This window comes from Panthera uncia (genome assembly GCF_023721935.1).
Source record: "Panthera uncia isolate 11264 chromosome B3 unlocalized genomic scaffold, Puncia_PCG_1.0 HiC_scaffold_1, whole genome shotgun sequence".
Taxonomy (NCBI): Eukaryota; Metazoa; Chordata; class Mammalia; order Carnivora; family Felidae; genus Panthera; species Panthera uncia.
Window position 1 is genome coordinate 74,286,247 of NW_026057582.1, and position 18,736 is coordinate 74,304,982.

At 43.7% G+C, this 18,736-nt stretch overlaps 1 protein-coding gene across 2 annotated transcripts in view; it reads left to right on the forward strand.

Annotated features, from left to right (window-relative positions):
* The window catches only part of TEP1 (telomerase associated protein 1), a 40,153-nt gene that overhangs the window by 1,400 nt on the left and 20,017 nt on the right, over positions 1 to 18,736 (forward strand). For both annotated transcript variants that reach the window (XM_049613204.1, XM_049613205.1), the window contains exons 2-16: positions 1,670 to 2,257; positions 3,584 to 3,766; positions 4,077 to 4,211; positions 4,964 to 5,125; positions 5,519 to 5,680; positions 6,439 to 6,513; positions 7,889 to 8,010; positions 8,220 to 8,377; positions 11,518 to 11,627; positions 12,305 to 12,395; positions 12,627 to 12,813; positions 16,632 to 16,800; positions 17,391 to 17,549; positions 17,729 to 17,806; positions 18,586 to 18,716. In XM_049613204.1, the coding sequence (XP_049469161.1) occupies positions 1,670 to 2,257; positions 3,584 to 3,766; positions 4,077 to 4,211; positions 4,964 to 5,125; positions 5,519 to 5,680; positions 6,439 to 6,513; positions 7,889 to 8,010; positions 8,220 to 8,377; positions 11,518 to 11,627; positions 12,305 to 12,395; positions 12,627 to 12,813; positions 16,632 to 16,800; positions 17,391 to 17,549; positions 17,729 to 17,806; positions 18,586 to 18,716 (2,510 nt within the window). The remainder of the gene's footprint in view (positions 1 to 1,669; positions 2,258 to 3,583; positions 3,767 to 4,076; positions 4,212 to 4,963; positions 5,126 to 5,518; positions 5,681 to 6,438; positions 6,514 to 7,888; positions 8,011 to 8,219; positions 8,378 to 11,517; positions 11,628 to 12,304; positions 12,396 to 12,626; positions 12,814 to 16,631; positions 16,801 to 17,390; positions 17,550 to 17,728; positions 17,807 to 18,585; positions 18,717 to 18,736) is intronic.

Sequence of the window (18,736 nt, forward strand, 5' to 3'; positions counted from 1 at the left end):
GCGTCTGCCTGTGTAAAGATCCAAGGTCAAGAGATACCTGGGCAATTCATAAGCTTAAAAGAGTTTGTATGGTTGCATCTTAGATGTAAGTAGCAGTAAGAGATGAGGCTGGGAGAGCATCAGAAGCCAGGTTATGTGTACAATGCTGGTTATGCATATGTGAACAAGAAAGAGGAGCTCCTTGACCCTCAGGGAGTTTTATTTTAGTAAGGAGAAACAATGTACAAGTAGGCATGTAAGCAAACAAAATCACTTTTTATTCATGGTAAAATAAACAAGGTGATGTAGTAAATAGTGGCTGGGGTATGTACTGAGGAGCTCCTTTAGACAGATCTACATATTGTGTGCCATGTAGCTAGGAGGGTTTCAGCAAAGGTGGTGGTGGGTAGAATGGAGAGAATTAGATAGATTTGACAGACGCTGAGGAGTAGAATCAATAGGATTTAGTAGCTTACTGGATGATGATAATAACAAATAATAAAAGCTTCCATTTATTGAACACTTACTAATTACCAGGCACTGCTCTAAATGCTTAATATTTTTTATTTATTGCCGTAATAACTCTGTGAGATAGGCATTTAGCTCAGTTTTTGTAGATGAGGAAACTGAGGCACGGAGAGTTGAAGTAACTAGCCCAAGTAGATTCATGGTTCCATCAGGATTCAAACTCAAGTCTATTTCACTCCATACCCCTGTAAGCAGAGGGGGGAAAAGGAGAGGGATTGGATATGGGGATGAGTGGGAGAAAGGTGATACATTTGGGGTATGGAGTTTTGGGTACCTTTGAGTCATCCAAGTGGAGATGTCCAGCAGGCAAATGGATAAATGGATATGAAACTCAGATGAGATCTAGGTCAAGGAATGAATTTGTGAGTTGCCAGCATGAAAATGTTATATGGAGCCAGAGTAGGTGAGACTTCCCTGGGAAAATATATAGAAGGATTAGAATAGAATTCTAAGGAGCTTCACCATTCAGGGGATGACAGAGAAAGGATCTTCATAAGGAGGAGATCAGAGATGTGAGAAGACAACCAGGACAGTAGCACCAAGGCAGCCAGAGGAAAGTAGAGTTTTAATGACAGAGTAAGCAACAGGGTCATATTCTGCTTGAGAGATGAAGTAAAATAAGGACCAAGATGTGTCTGTTCTTGTAGTAACAAGGATTCCATTGGTTAACCAATAGCATAGCTTTGGAGGAATAGGGGCCACAGAATCCCATTTAGTTGGTTGAACAGTGAGTAGGAGGCAAGGAAGTTGAGGTTGGTGGATATAGACATCTTGATCAAAATGTTTGTTCCTCTAGAGCTAAGAATCTAGAGTTCAGATTATGAGTGTGATCCCTATATTTAGCTGGGATCACACTCAAGCTGTAAGGGGCTCTTTCATGAGAAGACATGTCCTTTTCATCTCCAGACATTTTTTTTTTTTTAAACTTCCCTGCTCTTAAGCTACTGCCTTACCTTTTCCCTACTCTTCTCACTTAGAGTACTCCTTGTATTCTCTCTGTATAATAATCTCTGAATGCATCCTTAGAATGGACCCAGTCCTTGCTTGTTCTCTGCCTGCACATCACTGGCATTGCCAGGAGGACTATTGAAAAGACATATTCCCGGTGCAAATGCACTCCAGTGAAGCCAGGAGCTCATCACCTGTCTTTCTTTCCTTCTAGGCATATACTGGTTGGGCTCCAGCTATGGAGAAACTCCATCGACATGTGTCTACCCACCTGGACATTCTGTCCTTGGAGAACCGGTGCCTGGCCACACTCCCTGACCTGCAGCCCATGGAGAAACCACATGGGCATGTGTCTGCCCACCCAGACATCCTCTCCTTAGAAAACCGGTGCCTGGCCACACTTCCTGACCTGAAGACTATGGAGAAACCATGTGGGCATGTGTCTACCCACCCAGACATCCTCTCCTTAGAAAACCGGTGCCTGGCCACCCTTCCTGACCTGAAGACCATGGAGAAACCACATGGGCATGTGTCTGCCCACACAGACATCCTCTCCTTGGAGAATCAGTGCCTGGCCACACTCCCCATTCTAAAAAGTACTGTGTCTGCCAGCCCCTTGCTCCACTGTCTCCAGAGAGCTGATTTGGTGAAAGCTGATCATAGCCTGAACATCAGCAACTGCCTGCTCTCTGAGCCTCCAACTTGGAGGGCCCAGTGCCTTTCTGAGGGACTAGGCCATCTGACCTGTCCCGGGGCCTTTAAATCCATCTCTGCCACAGAGAGATCTCCTGAAACAGCTTTGGTAATAGCTCCAGGCACTCATGTTGAATCCACCCATGTCTCTTGGATGCTGTAGTCCCTAGATTTTGATGCCAGTTTCCCTCTGTGCTGCTCTGTGCCTGTGTACCTTCTGCCCTCAGAGCCTCTTCCTGAGGTGACCTTTACCCTTGGACTGTGTTATTCAGCATCATTAGTTTTATTGCATATCTGGTTCAGATATTCTAGACAACAGAGCCAAAACAGGCTCAGTCCTGAGAAAGCCTCTGCTCAGGAGGAGAGGTAGTGATATTGCAGGAACAGTCAATTAAGTGCTTATGAGATTTTACATCAGGCATGAGACACATCTGCTATACCAGGGTCCACTTTCCTGTATGTATATGTATAAAGGTACATCCACTTGTACACATCTATACAAGCACATTTAACATACAGGGCAGAATCGGTAGATAAACACATATTCCTTCTGTTGGACTTGGGATTCAGACTGAGGCAAAGGCTGTACTATCTCTGCCAGTTACAAGCCATACAACCTTGGCCAAGATTTAACTTTTTGAAGCTTTAATTTCTTCCTCTTTAAAATGCGTTCAATGAGGGGTTCCTGGGTGGCTCAGTCAGTTGAGCGTCCAACACTTGATTTTGGCTTGGGTTGTGAGATCAGGGTCGTGGGATAGAGCCCCACTTGAAGATCCACACTGAGCGTGGATCCTGCTTGGGATTCTCTCACTCTCTCCCTCTGTCCTTTTCCCCCATTTGCACGCCTCTCTCAAAAAAAATTAATTACTTAATTTATTTAAAAAATATGGTCAATGAAAATCTACTTCATAGGGTCATTTTCAGGATTACTGTTGCCATCTTACATTTATTTGAGGCTTTGCAATTTGCAAAGAGCCGTACATATATTATCCCATTTAATCTAATGGTACCATCAGGTAGGTGGTGGTAGGGAATGAAAAAGCTGAGGCTCTGAGGTCAAGCAGCTCAAGGTTGCTGGGGGATTGATCTGGGACTTGGCCCTTTTTCTTCTGAATGCAAAATACCTTAATAGTACCCTAGGAGGTGTGTTGTGAAGGGTCCCAGGCTCCTAAGCTGTGGCATCAACAAGGAGAAGAAAGCAGGGGGAGATCCCAAAGCATCAGAAGCTTGAGTCAGGAAAGATGGTGTGTGTAAAACAGTGAGGGGTCACTACCTCAGCCAAGACAGATCCGTGCTGGGGAGTAAAGGGAGAGGGGGAGGAGTTTAGATGATAGAAGATACATGTAGACTCTTCCTGTCCCTGGGAGCTGCCTTCAGATCAGTCTTTGAGGGACTGTGGGTGCATGCTGTGATTAACAAGTGCCACTATCCCCAGGATCATTGTTCCTCTTCAGAAGAGAAAATGCCAGAAGAGAAGGAACGGGCAGAGGTTCAAATGCCTTTTTATAATCTAAGCTTGGGAGAGGAGGAGAAAGTGGAGGAGCCGGTCCTGAAGCTCACTGCTGGGGACTCTGGATCTTGTTCTAAACCCACTGACCAGGCCATTAAGGAAAAGAAGGTAACAGTTCCAGAGCTGGGGAGAAGTTGATGATGGTGGAGGGGTGGGTGTGGGGTGGCATGGGAGGGGTGGTGACCAAAGGCCGAGCCAGATCCCCTCCACAGATGGAAGGGGAAAGAGAGGGGGCATTGCCCAGCTCTTATTTCTCACTCCCTAATCCCCTTTTCAAACCTCTCAGTTGGACAAACATCTTCCTGAATGTGGAGTTGTTTCTCTCTGTTCTAGATTTCCTAAGTTGGCCTGTGCGGGTGCTTGAGTTGGTCCTCATTCCCTCTTTTTTCCCTTCTCCCCTCTCTTTCCTGATTCTCAGATGGTTCTCATGAGCTTGCTGTGCTCCACGCTGGCATCAAATGTAAACATAAAAGATGCACATGACCCTACCTCGGTGTCCCTCTTCGAAATCTGTAGTGAACTTGCCCCCTTGGAGCCTGAGTTCATCCTCAAGGTACTGTGCTGTGAGGAAGAGGATGGGAGCGGGAAGCAGGGAGGTGGGAACTGTGGCCGCGGTGTGTGATGGGTCGGTGGCCAGCTTGGTACCGGGGGTGGAAAGGAGGAAGTTCACTTGGGAAGGGAAGACGATCTTTGGGTGAGTCTGCGGGCTAGTCCCTGGGGTTCTCTGAGGAGCAGGGGAGGATGAGATTGGGAAAGAGTATACTAGGGTTCATTTGTTTAGTAAGTACACAGGCTAAGTACGCAGTGCTATGCCTTGAGGGTCATTCTAACAGATGTAATTAAACTTGAATCTGGCTCTTGAGCCTATGATATTGTTAGGGAAGCCGAACACTACCAAGTATTATATAAATGCAAATGGAGTAATAGGTAGTGAATGCTTCAGAAGCAGAGGAGAGGGGGAAAAAGTGTTTTTCTATGAGGCTTTGGAAGACATCAGGTTTAATCAGCAGTTTGAACCCTGGGTAAAATTTCCATAGAACTTGATGGTGGGAAGCCTTCTAAGTGCCTGGTTGACTTGGGAGGTGATCAGTAGACTCCAAAGAAGCCATGCTGCAAAGGTGGATAAGGTCTAGATTATGGAGATGTAGAATGCCAAGCCCGGAGGCTTGGACTTTCTATTTTATAGACCATGTAAAGGGCTCAGGAAAGGTTTTATGAAGGCAGATTAGGGTCACAAGTTAGTTTTGAGCATGACGTTGTGGGACAAGAGGCCAAGATGCCTGCCTTCCCCACCCTGTGCCCTAGGCATGTCTGTACACTAGGCAGCAGCTGAACATCCGGGATGTGGCCAACAAAATGTTAGCCATTGCTGCCTTCTTGCCCGTCTGCCGCCCTCACCTGCGACGATATTTCTGTGCCATTGTCCAGCTGCCTTCTGATTGGATCCAGGTAGCTGAGTTCTACCAGGTATGGCACTCAGTTTCCTGAGCTTTGGCTCTTACTGGTTCCTTCTCCTTTGCTCATTGCATCCCTGTAGAAAATTCTCAGCCAGTTTTACCTTCCCTCAGCTGTCTTCAACCCTACAGCCCAGGCAGGACAGCTTCTCCCTGGACTGGGTTGGGTTGCCCAACAGGGGGAAGATGATTGAGAAGGGCTGGACCGCAGTTTGAGAAAATTGGTCTGATTCTGGACTTCATGTTTATGACTGGCCTAGTATCATAGAAGTTGTCACTTTAGAGCTGGGGCTCGGAACCACCTCCGTATTATGTGCTCTCACTTAACCCCATGAAGTGGTCTTGCCCTGTTTTAGAGGGTTGGTTTGTGTCTCACTTCTGATGGCCTCTCCTCCCTCTCTGATAGGACCTGGCTAAAGGAGAGGAGGACAAGCTGGTGCCCCTGCCTGCCTGCCTGCGTGCAGCTATGACTGACAAATTTGCCCAGTTTGATGAGTACCAGCTGGCTAAGTACAACCCTTGGAAGCACCGGGCCAAGAGACGCCCCCACCGGCGCCCCCTCCCTCCAGTCAGTCCCTGGTCAACCTGGTCATTCACAGCCCAGGCCCCTTTTTTCTGGAAGGTGGCAGGGGTGGGGGGGTCGAAGGAACATGCTGACTCTGGGAGGTCCCACACTGAGCATCTGGGATGTTCCTACTACCAGAAATAAAAGGAGTCAGAGAAAGGCAGAGGAGCCGAGCAGAGCTCAGGGGCAGAGAGGGCAGGGCTTACCTCTTTCCAGAGTGGCTTCCTTTTTGGTAGAGGGGCTTTTGGAACTATTGGAATGAACCTCTCTAGGGACAAGCTCCATTTCCTTTTTTGAAATTGCTTCTTCTGGGGCACCTGGTGATTCAGTCAGTTGAGCATCTGACTTGGTTTCGGCTCAAGTCATGATCCTAGGGTCATGGGATCAGGCCCCACATTGGGCTCCACGCTGAGTGTGGAGCCTGCTTAAGATTGTCTCTTTCCCTCTTCCTCCCTCCCTCACTCACCCTCTTTCTCTCAAATTAAAAAAATAAATAAAAATTGGGGCCCCTGGGTGGCTCAGTCAGTTAAGCATCTGACTCTTGATATCGGCTTAGGTCATGATTGCGCACAGTTGTGAGATTGAGCCCCGTGTCATGCTCTGCACTAAGCATGGAGCCTGCTTGGGATTTTCTCTGTCCTTCTCTCTCTGCCCCTCTCCAGCTTGTGCACGCATGCGTGCTCGCTCTCTCTCTCTCTCAAATAAACATTAAAAAATAAATAAATAAATAATAAAATGAAATTGCTTTTCTGTCCCTGCAGAAGACAGGGCGCCCATTTTCTGAGACACAACGTTTGCCAAGGTACCTTAAGCCTCTTAAAGATGAACAGAAGAAGGTGAGTACCTTGTTCTGGGGTTCTATATGTGCATGTTCAACTTTTTCTCAACTAATATTTTGAAATGGAATTCCATTTAGTTTAGAAATACTAATGGTGTGGTAGGCACATAATTTCCTACCTGGTCACTTCTCGGTCATGGTAATAGGGTCAGATTTTGAGAGCACAGAGAAAGGCTCCTTTTATTTTTCAGTTTGCCCCCCTTGGTATTTACTGACAGGTGGCATGTCCAGCGGGATAAGTGACTTTAAAATGTGTGAAACATCTGCCTTTCATGGGATGTTTGAAAAACAAACCAAACAAAACCTTTTTGCGTTAATGACAAATAAGGCACTGCACTTAGTGGTTAAGATCACAGAATCAGGACTTAGTCCTGGGTTTCAATCCCACCACCACCACCACCACTTGTGGGCTATGTGACATTAGCCAAATGACTTACCCTGTATTCCCTCAGTTTTCTCAGATGTAAAATGGGGATAATAATAGCACCTCATTGGGTGCTTCATTGGGGTTTTGTGAAGATTAAATCAGTTACTGAATTTGAAGTATTTCTGGGATACCTGGGTGGCTCAGTCGGTTGAGCATCCAACTCTTGATTTCTGCTCAGATTGTGATCCCAGGGTCTTGAGATTGAACCCCACATCACGCTTTGTGCTGAGTGTGGAGCCTGCTTGGGATTCTTTTTCCCTATGCCCTTCTCCCCGGCTTGCAGTCTCTCCCTCTCTAAATACATACATACATACATACATACATACATACATACATACATACTAACAGTACATGGCACTGAATAAGTGTTAGCTATCACCAATCATCATTAAAATTGATTGTTAGGAAAATGTATGGTAGTGTTATAAGAGAATACATTTTCAGTTGGTCAACTGATTTTTTCTCTTTACCCTAATACATCCCAAACTTGGCTTTTCTACCACAGATGATTCTGGAAGCCACTTCTTTCAGTTTATTCATTCCTCACAGCTTGCATTGTGCTGATACCTCCATTTACCTCCTCCTCCAAGTCTCAGTGATTTAAATAAGAGCTGCTTTTTTCCTTTCCCTCCTTCTAAGAATAAGATGTTCTCTGTTCATTTTATCCCAATCTTGTTTTTCACAAGCCAATTATTTCACGGTAACTACTGATAGCTCAATCTTGTATAAATAAACACAGTGACCCCAAAGAGCTACTATCATGTGTTCTCTGCAGAAACTCTTGTTGCTGGAGATTTTTGCCCCCATTCCTACTCTTTACCTAGATCTACTTTGGGGAAAGAAATGACCTCATAGCTATAGGAGGTCTGAGGTTCTGATTTCTGAAGCAAGTGACTATGGTCATAGATTAAATGACCCCTGTGTGACTTGAGGGATATTTCTACAGTTTGAGGAGACCTACAATGCAGTGCCAAAGAAAATTCAGCCGAGATTCACCCTGAAGAAGTTAGTACAGCGACTGCATATCCAGGAGCCTGCTCAGCATGTCCAAGCTCTGCTGGGCTACAGGTGAGAAGACACACCCTGAGCATACCTTCCACCTGGGTAACGCCATGGCTTTTTCAACATCCATGGTTCCAGCGCCTGTAGTTCTGACCCCGGCAACATTAGTTTAGGCAGACATGGCCTGTAAACGTGACTTTGACTGACTGACATTTTCTTTTCTGAGTTATTTTCAGCTGGCCTGGAAATGATAAGCTTTTCTTCCTCTGTTGCAGATACCCATCCACCCTACAAAAGTTTTCTCGAAGTCGCCTCCCTGGGCCATGGGATTCTAGCAGAGCTGGGAAGCGGATGAAGCTCCCTCGGCCGGAGACCTGGGAGCGGGAGCTGAGCTTGCGGGGAAACAAAGCTTCTGTCTGGGAGGAACTCATTGGTAGAGTAACTTTGACCCTATATGCCCTTCCTCTCTTCCCCGTGCATACCTCTACATTTTGGACCCTGACTTAATTTCCATGGCATGGTACAGTTATTCTCTTGCCTGGTGGTTGCATCACTGAAAGTGATCGGATTTATGAGGTTTGCCACTGACCGCACCAAAGTGGACCAGGGGTACCTGCTTTTGGTAGCATTGGCATCATAAGGGAGATCATTCTTCCAGATGTGGCTAGGTGATGCACCAGCCTCTACCGACACATGACAAAAGTGGTACCTTCTCTCTGATTTCACTTGCATCATACTGGGTAAGCCATCCAAACAAGATAGGACTGGCACACGGCATATTGGAATCTCCACAGAAACCCATATTTAGGACATGGACTATTTAGGTCATTTGCCCATACTGATAAAGAAAAAAAAACATTTTCAATTGGGAGGCCCAAGTTACTTTCAGTCTTCTGTTTGTCTCTTTTAGCCTATTTTTAACTATAGAAGACTCTTTCTATGCGATTTTGTCTTTTTTTACTTCCTCTTTCATCTTTGAAAATTTCAAGTCAGTTTCTATCTGTTGAAAAATATCTTGCTGTAGATCTTTTGACTGCTTGAGTTTTGGAGACTTCATATTTTGGAGCTTCAGAAGCCCCATTTGTTTTGACCTGTTTCTCAGTGAACTGCCAAGTACAGATTATACTCACGGCAGCCCAAATTGCTTAGCTGTTTATCTGTCCCTGCTCTCACTGTGGTGGTGTAGCCATCAGAATCACATGGGAATTGAATACACACATGCATACACACATGCCTGATAGCCTCTTCCCCAACATTTGATACTTTGAGTGGAATAGGATGAAGTCTGTCCTGAAGGATGGCATCCAGGATGTGTAGATGATTCTGGTATGTGTCATCTCCACTTCCTCCCTCTGCCCCTGAAAATTAAAACTGTCATTTATCTAGGCTGAGACTAATGCCCATAGTCTAATATGGTGGTCTCCAGAGTTTTTTGATCTTATATTACACAAAAAGTTTTGGAATATACCAGAATATATGTATATATAATTAAAACAGTCTGATATATGTACGAATAAATTATGTACTTTAGGAAATACATAAAATATAATTATGTAAATACAGATCTGAAAGTAAGTATAAATAAATAAAATACAAAAAATGTAAATAATTATAAGAATAAGAATAAAATATAAGATTAAGTGTAATTACATAGACAGACCCCTCTTTGGAGAACACAGGGCTCATTAATAACGCACTAACAGTTTTTGGAATGCAATCGGTGAATTTCTCAGTGTAAAGGATAAATGTTCAATTTATTTTCTAGTATCATAAATATGATATTTGACTTAATTTCTTATCTGAGTGATCTAGAAAGCCTTTCATACACAGCAATAGTTGAGAACACTTTATGAGTTGATGAAGGATGTAATAGTTTACCAGTTGTCACACATAGTTTACATGGTATATATCAACCTAATTGTTCTATACAGTTTGTGAACCAGAATTATGAACTTGAGAACCCCAGGACTTCGAGAAGGCTGAAAGCTTCTCCCTATAATTCAAAGGAGACTTACTTCACCTTAAAAAAAGGCACCACCACTCTCTTGATGAAAGCTGCTGGAAGAGCCTGGGGTGGGAGCAGGGGCTGACAGGTCATGTCTCTAAAGTGGTCTGAATACACCTCTGGGGGTACCCAGGAAAACTATCACACCTCCTCCTTATGTTTACCCTTATCTAAAAGAAAGAATTTTCCCACTATTTACCATATGAATCAAACCCCTATCATCACTCAGTCCATGTGTTCTATGGTACATGTCCCATATGAGAGTTCAAGTTTATTGAGGAAGAGTAGGGGTTTCACAATGTGCATCCATGAAATCCCCTCACTCTTTTTTGGTTTCTGCATAATGACTTATCAGTATTTATCCTTGAATTGTAAGTGGATTTAGAATTATTATTCAGCCTTAACCAAACTAACCATCTAAAATTGACATAAGCCTTGGGGCATGTGGGTGGCTCGGTCAGTTGAGCATCTGACTTTGGCTCAGGTCATGATCTCATGTGAATTCAGGCCCCATATGAGGGCTCACTGCTGTCACTGCAGAGCTGGCTTCGGTTCCTCTGTCCCCCTCTTTCTCCATCCCTTCCCTACTTGCACTCTATCTCTCTCAAAAATAAGCATCAAAAATAAAATAAAATAGAATAGGCATAAGCCTTAAAAAGATTATTGAGAAACTATGACTTGAAGATGATACTAGTATTACAAAACAAATGGATGATAAGAAAGTGATGGGGCGAAATTCTGCTTCAGTGCAAATCTTTTTCACCTGCATTTAAATGAAAAGCAATGACTATTTAATCATATTTCACAAGAAGTTTGCCAGAGAACTTAGAAATGAGCAGGAAGATTACTTGAAATATGAACTTACATTCACTATAATTGAAGGTGAACCTTACCTTAGGTGTATATTGTGCCTAGAAATATTAACTACTGATTGCAGTACATATGTATTTATTAATAAACAAACTTACACTAGGAAATTTCACATTTCACCATCTATACTGTTTATAAATCATTAACAAATTTATTTTTTTAATGTTTGTTTATTTTTGAGAGAGAGAGAGCACTTGCACGCGCGTGCGAGTAGGGGAGGGGCAGAGAGAGAGAGGGAGACACAGAGTCCGAAACAGGCTCCAGGATCTGAGCTGTCAGCACAGAGCCCCACTCGGAGTTGAACTCACGAACTGTGAGATCATGACCTGAGCTGAAGATGGATGCTCAACCGACTGAGTTACCCAGGCGCCCTTGGAAATCATTACTCTAGATTAAGAGAATATGTTTTGCCAGTTAAGTCCAATCTTAGGGCTAGAGCCAGCAGACAAAGTAATAATAGACGTTGTTTATTCAAACAGACATTCCATAAACAGTATTGTATAAATCTTGCTCCACACTTCAGGCCAATCCTGTTTTTATCTTTCCAGACCTCTAAAACATTTTGAGTAGGATAGATCACATGTTATAGTACCTCACTCTCTCCATCCTGAATTTTCTACATGACTTCTTGCTCTGGTCTGTGACCTCTCTTACTTGTCCTTTGTTTGCTTTCCTCACCCTGTGCTGACCCTCCACAGAGAATGGGAAGCTACCCTTCATGGCCATGCTTCGGAATCTGTGCAACCTGCTGCGGGTTGGAATCAGTGCCCGCCACCATGAGCTTGTGCTCCAGAAACTCCAGCATGAGGTATGTGTGAGGCTCAGGAAGACTAGTGGGTGTGGAGATGCTGGCACATCTTCCTTGTGGCTGGGGAAGGTCATGGCCACCAAGCTAATTCCACATGAGCTATACACAGGTACATGGGGAGACAGATCTAGGGAGACAACCCCCAGAGATTCAAGTATAAAAACTTTTCCTTTTTATTTTCTGGGATCACTGATTTACCAAGAAGAAGCACTTTTGTGATGTAACTGACTTCAGAGGGAGTCTGATATAAAAGAAACAAGGCTCCTTCTGTTACTTCTCCATTTTTCTTTACCTCTTCTCATTTTCTCACTTGACAACTTTCTTTTTTCTTTATTCTTCTCCAGCTTTCTCTGTATCTCTTCTGTAATATCCATTTTATATGTCCTCACTTGCCCACAAGTCTAATAGAGTAGTTATCTCAGATTCCTGGCTCCTAAGGCCCCTGATTACCTCCCCACTCCATACTCCCTGATACTTTGCTCATGACCCCTCCTTTGTTTGTTTTTGTTTGTTTGTTTGTTTTGTTTTGTTTTCACATTTGTTTATTTTTGAGAGACAGAGCGAGACAGAGTGTGAGCGGGGGCAGGGCGGGGGGAGGGCACACAATATAAAGCAGGCTCCAGGCTCTGAGCTGTCAGCACAGAGCCCAACGTGATGACCCCTCCTTTGCTTTCCAGAAATCGGTGATCCACAGTCGGCAGTTTCCATTCAGATTCCTTAATGCCCATGATTCCATCAGTAACCTTGAGACTCAACTCAGAAATAAAGGTATTTATTATCTGTCTTCTTCTGAATCCCATTTGTTTCTCATGTCTGAGAGTAGGTGAAACAGGAGCCTTCATATGTGTCAGCCTCTTGCTTTCTAGTCTCAGAGTGTAGGGTGGGCAGAGGTGAGACACTTGCCAGCCCAAGGGTCCAGGCTCAGGACCGGTATTGGTGGGAGGACAAGAGGAGGGACTAGAAGCTGCTTGACTCAGATGCTTACCTGTCTTCACACAGCATTGCCACTTCCTTCCAACACAAAACTGATGCATTCGATAATGATTAGAAATGCGAGAAAGAACAAGAATTGGACCTATCGGAGGTATCCTCGCAACCCAAGTCGTCGGGAACTTCGGACGACAATGATGATACCTGTGATATATGAGCAGCTTAAGCGGGAAAAGCTGAAAATACAAAAGGCCAGGTGTGTGTGTGTGTGTGTGTGTGTGTGCGCGCGCGCACGTACACAAATGTGCATATGTGCATGTGCTATCTGGGAGCAAAGGCTGGGCAACAAGAGGCACCCTTACAGGGCTTGGGAGTCATCTGACAACCCCAAATTTTATTCTGTAAGACATACTTGTCCCAGTGGCTCAGACTTGCCTGGTTCCAATTGTCTCTTGCATAGCAAACCTTGTCTTTAACATTGTCCTGTGGTGAGATCATGAAAAAAAACAAAACTGTGGGCCTCCAATTTATTTTATTTTATTTTATTTTTTAATTTTTTTCTAAATGTTTTTAGTTATTTTTGAGACAGAGAGAGACAGACTATGAGCAGGGGAGGGGCAGAGAGAGAGGGAGACACAGAATCTGAAGCAGGCTCCAGGCTCTGAACTGTCAGCACAGAGCCCGACGCGGGACTCAAACTCACAGACTGAGATCATGACACGAGCTGAAATCGGATTCTTAACTGACTGAGCCACCCAGGCGCCCCTGGGCCTCCAATTTATTTTATTTTATTTTTTTTAATGTTTATTTTTTATTTTTGAGTTGGGGGAGGGGCAGAGAAAGAGGGAGAAAGAGAGGAACCCAAGCAGGCTCTATGCTGACAGCAGAGAGCCTGATGTGGGGCTTGAACTCAGGTACTGTGTGATCATGACCTGAGCCAAAGGTGGATGCTCAACTGACTGAGCCACCCAGGCGCCCCTGGGCCTCCTATTTATTATGTGATTGTTTTATTGGTGTCTGTGGGTTCTGTGTATCTGTGTAACATTTCCCTTCTCTTAGTGTATGCTAGTGTCCTCTGCTTCTGCTCTGGTTCAGTGTCCTTTTCTTCTCCAAGATATCTGTTTGTTTTTTTTGTTTCTCTCTCTTTCTCTGTCCTTATTTTCTGACTCATTTACTTTCTCATTTCTATATATATAGATATATAGTCTTTACATATATATAAAGATAGTTAACATCAAGCAGGCTCAAACTCAGGCATAAACCCTGTTCTGTAAGTTTGATGAAGTCCCAGCACTCTATGCTTTAGATGCTTCAGTAGTATCTTCATTCATTTTCATTCAAGACAAACTCAGGGCTCATCTAACCTACTAGGAGGTTCCTGGCCGCTCAGTGGCCTGATTATCTCCTGAATCAGTGAATCAGTGGCTGTACAGAGGGCCATTTAAGAATCAAGCTTGTGAGATGCCTGGGTGGCTCATTTGGTTAAGCATCTGACTTCGGCTCAGATCATGATCTCATGGTCCGTGAGTTTGAGCCCCGCATCGGGCTCTGTGCTGACAGCTCAGAGCCTGGAACCTGTTTCAGATTCTGTGTCTCCCTCTCTCTCTGACCCTCCCCCATTCATGCTCTGTCTTTCTCTGTCTCAAAAATAAATAAACGTTTAAAAAAAAGAAAAAAGAATCAAGCTTGGCATCCAGTCCAAACAACGTGCCTTTGCTGGCCAATATAGTGGCCACTAGCCACATGTGGCTAATTGGGCCTGAGATGTGCTGGATTTTGAGGATAGTGTGAAAAAGGATGTAAAATATCTCTTTCGTAACTTTTGTGTTAATTATGTGTTAAGGTGAAAATATTTTAACATGTTATGTTAAATCAAATGTCATATTAAGTTAATTTCTCCTATTTTTACTTTTTTAATGTGGCTACTAAAAATTTTTTATTACATGTGTAATTTTCATTTCATTTCATTCCATTAATTGTAATTTAATTCTGTTGGATAATACTGGTAGGGACTATTGAATTTTCTAGATTAAAAACATTATTATGAAAAAATTTTAAACACAAATAATGAGAATAGTATAATGGACTCTCATAAAACTATTAGCCATATTCAGTGATTATCTAGATTTTACTGTAGTTCTTTTGGTCCCTTCTTTTTTGGGGGAAGATGTTCTTAAGAACAAATCTGAATAATATGATACATTTTACTTCATCCTTTCATATTTCATGTGTGTCTCTTTAAAAAATTTTTTTTTGTTTATTTATATATGAGAGAAAGAGAGAGAGACAGAACACAAGTAAGGGAGGGACAGAGAGAGAGGGAGACAGAATCTGAAGCAGGCATCAGGCTGTGAGCCGTCAGCACAGAGCCTGATGTGGAGCTCAAACCCACAAAATTGTGAGATAATGACCTGAGCCAAAGTCAGATGTTTAACCGACTGAGCCACCCAGGCGCCGCTCATGTGTGTCTTTTAAAGCAGGCATTTTTTGGGCTCTTGGGTGGCTCAGTTGATTGAGTGTACGCTTCTTGATTTTGACTCAGGTCATGATCTCACAGTTTGTGAGTTTGAGCCGCAAGTTGGGCTCTGTGCTGAAAGTGCAGGGCCTGCTTGGGATTCTCTCCTCTCTCCCTCTGCCCCTCCCCTGCTCATGCTAGCTCTCTCTCAAAATTTCTCAAAATTTATTTATTCTTAAGTAAGTACTTAAGAAAAAGAAATTAAAACAGATATTGTCTTATGTAATTAAAATGTCATTAATATACCTAATAGAACTGAAAATAATTCCTTGGTATTATCATTTATTATCTAGTCCATATTCAAATTTCCCAATTATCTCAAAAGTATGATTTTACAATTTTATTCAAATTAGAATCCAAATAAGGCATACACATTATATTTAATTATTAAGTCTCTCATATCTCTTTTAATCTTTTCTTTGTCTTCATACCATTGACTTGCTGTAGACACTGGGTTCAAGGGCTCTGCAGAATGTCCCACATTCTGGATTTGTCAACTTCCTCATGGTGTCTTCTAACTTGTTTCTGTTTCATGTACTGAGGGCATTAACTCCAAAGGCTTGTACAGATTCAGATTTCACTTTTTTTTTTCCTTGCAAGAATATTTCATAGGAGATCTTTTGTGTGCTATGAGTGAGACCAGCAGACTTTTTTTTTTTTTAACCTCCTCATAGGATAAAGGATCATAAGGCGCCAAAGATCTGTGGTCCTACTCAGTGTGATGTTAACGAAGATTGACCCATGTGTTTAAATGGTCATAGCCTGATCTCTTCACTGGAAGTTGATAGTTCATCCATTGGTGATCTTTTCCTGAACCAATTGTTTCATTAACAGTTCTAGAATGGGAATTTTCTCCATTCCCGTATTCATTAGCTGGAATTCTAAAAAGAACTTGCTTTATCAACTAAAGCTGTTTAGTTACCCTGAAGTAAAGATTCTACTAGAAACGAGGGACAAATGTTCTTTTTTTTGTCCCCTTTAATTGCCAGTTTTCGGGGGCGCCTGGTTGGCTCGGTTGAGTGTCCGACTTCAGCTCAGGTCATGATCTCGCGGTTTGTGGGTTCGAGCCTCACGTTGGGCTCTGTGCTGATAGCTCAGAGCCTGGAGCCTGCTTCGGATTCTGTGTCTCCTCCTCTCTCTGCCCCTCCCATGCTCATGCTTTGTCTCTCAATGATAAATAAATGTTAAGAAAAAAAAATTAATTAAAAAAATAATTTCCAGTTTTTGGAATAAGGAGTTAATATTCTTTAAAATACAATTTAAAAGTAAGTTAAATCTTGCCTCATGAAGTATGGATTGATATGGGAAGTGTGGCAAATGATTTCAGAGAGTGGATCAGGAGATGACTTCTCCTCTCCAGCCATGAGACTGGGTTAGAAGAGTCCTATAGGATGGCGGCAAGGGAACATCTGTCCCAGTCTTCTCTACTGGCAATGGAGGCAGGCTGCGGAAGTGGTGTGAACACTTCATTCTGGGGTGGCAAGTTCTCATCTTCCCATCTGCCTCGAAATGGCAAATATAGAAGCCCCTGAGCCCTTCTGTGTCTTTTCTGCCTGCAGACAGTGGAAATATGATGGTGAGATGCTGGTTCAGTATCGTCAGGCCCTAGAGACAGCTGTGAACCTCTCCGTGAAACACAACGTGCCCCCGCTGCCAGGCCGCACCATCTTGGTCTATCTGACAGATGGCGGTGCAGACCAGTTCTGTCCCAAGCGCAACCCAGAAGGGGTAAAAAAAAAATTAAAAGGTGGGGGGTTGGTAGGATGCTGGGGATCCCGAGAACTATCCTGTTCCCAGATGTGGTTCTCCCAAGGAAGCACTCAGAACTGAAATAAATGGCAAACATTTGCTTCTTGGTATCAGACCTTGGTTCCTAGGGACAGTTCCTAGAATGTGGTCTCTAGCCTGTTTATGGATTACAATACTTATATTTCACATTTGGCTGGTGCTTAATTCTCTCTAAATTTCTGTCACTGATGTTTCATTTTTACATCCTATATCCCAATGTTGAATTTGGGCAGGACTGCTGGCCCTTCTCCACCCTGGCCAGCTCTTACTGAAAGCTGCTGAAGCTGTCCCTTCCTAACTGGAGATTTTGTCCTTTTCCCCCAACTAATGGAGGCTGGAGGCGTTTGGCCTTCAGGGCTGGATGGGCAAGGGTGGATTTCAAAATAGGGGAGCCAAGGCACTTGGCCAGCTCAGTCAGTAGAGCATGTGACTTTCGATCTCAGGGTGGTGAGTTCAAGCCCCATGTTGCGCATGGAGCCTACTTAAAAAAATAGGAGATCCTTATTTCACCCTGATGTTTGTCCAATCAGCCCCACCTAAACTATGTGCTGCTGCTGATTGGGATGGTAATTGCACGGGCAGAGCAGGTGGATCTCTTACTGTGCGGAGGAGGCACTGTGAAGACTATCACAGTTAAGGCAGAAGAAGGTATCCTGAAGACGGCCGGCATACTCCAGGCTCAAGTCCAGGTCAGACACCTGCCCCCACCATGCAAAAATGCATGAATGGTCACAGCCCTGGACACAGGCTGGAAAATCAGGAAAGGCTTGGATATATACAGTGCTGAAGATTCCCAAGCAGTATTTGGTGTTTGTTGCTTACCGATTGTCTCCCATGCAAATAAGGAACATGAGACTCTTTCCTTCAGGAGCCAGATGGAGAGGATGAATGGTCCCTGCACACTTTTGGGAAGTACCTGTTGTCTCTGGCTGCCCAAAGGGTCCCTGTGAGTAGTCCCCAGTCCCTGAGAAACCCTCCCCGCCCTCACCCTTCCCTCCTCAACTGATGTGTGTAATTTCTCAAAGGTCATCTTTCAAATGAGGGGCAGTACCCACACCCACTTCCTGCTGGCTGCAGCCCTCTGCCGTGTGGTGTGCTGGTAATTGTTTAACAACCGGTGCTCTGGAAAAAAATGAATCTTGGTTAATAGCATTTGCTAATTTCTAAGGTGTAAATTACTCCAATCATGGCTGATTTCAAGCTGCCAGCATGATATCAGTGAACAGAGGGGAGAAGAGATGCTCAGTAGCACACCATTATATGGTATTTCTACAACGTAGATCGAGTATGTAAATAAGATCTAGATAACGGTAAAATGTCGTAAAATAACTAGGAAATGATGAGTTTCAAGTATTTATTACCTTTGTTTTTAATATAATTTATTTGATTATAAGTTTATACTCTTCAATGTTTAGCAGTGGCACTATTTAACAACTGGATCACAAAATTCCTAAAAATGTAACAGTTAGCTCTTGTGAGCCTGAGTGAGCCAGCTACAGCACACCACTGCCCCTCCCCCACTTTCTTGCCCCTCCATGTCAGGGTGTAGTGGCTCCCCCATCCTAAGGGCTCTCATGAGAGGCAATTTCCATTCCCTTCAGTTCCCTTCAGAGTTCTCCTAATCCCCTCAGCCCCAGAGATCTCTTCTCTTGATGTCCTAAGCTTATTAGCATCTCTTCTGTCCCTGTGCTCCCTGTTCTCAGCCCCTCCCTTTTCATGTTACAGGTGGACAGGGTCATCCTCTTCGGCAATGATATGTATGAGAAACTGATAAATGAGGCCAAACAGCGTTTCTGGCAGCATGTGAATTCCAAGTGCCTCTTTGTTTGTGTTCCCCTAAGTAGGATATGTGACACGTAAGGACGCTCAAACTCCT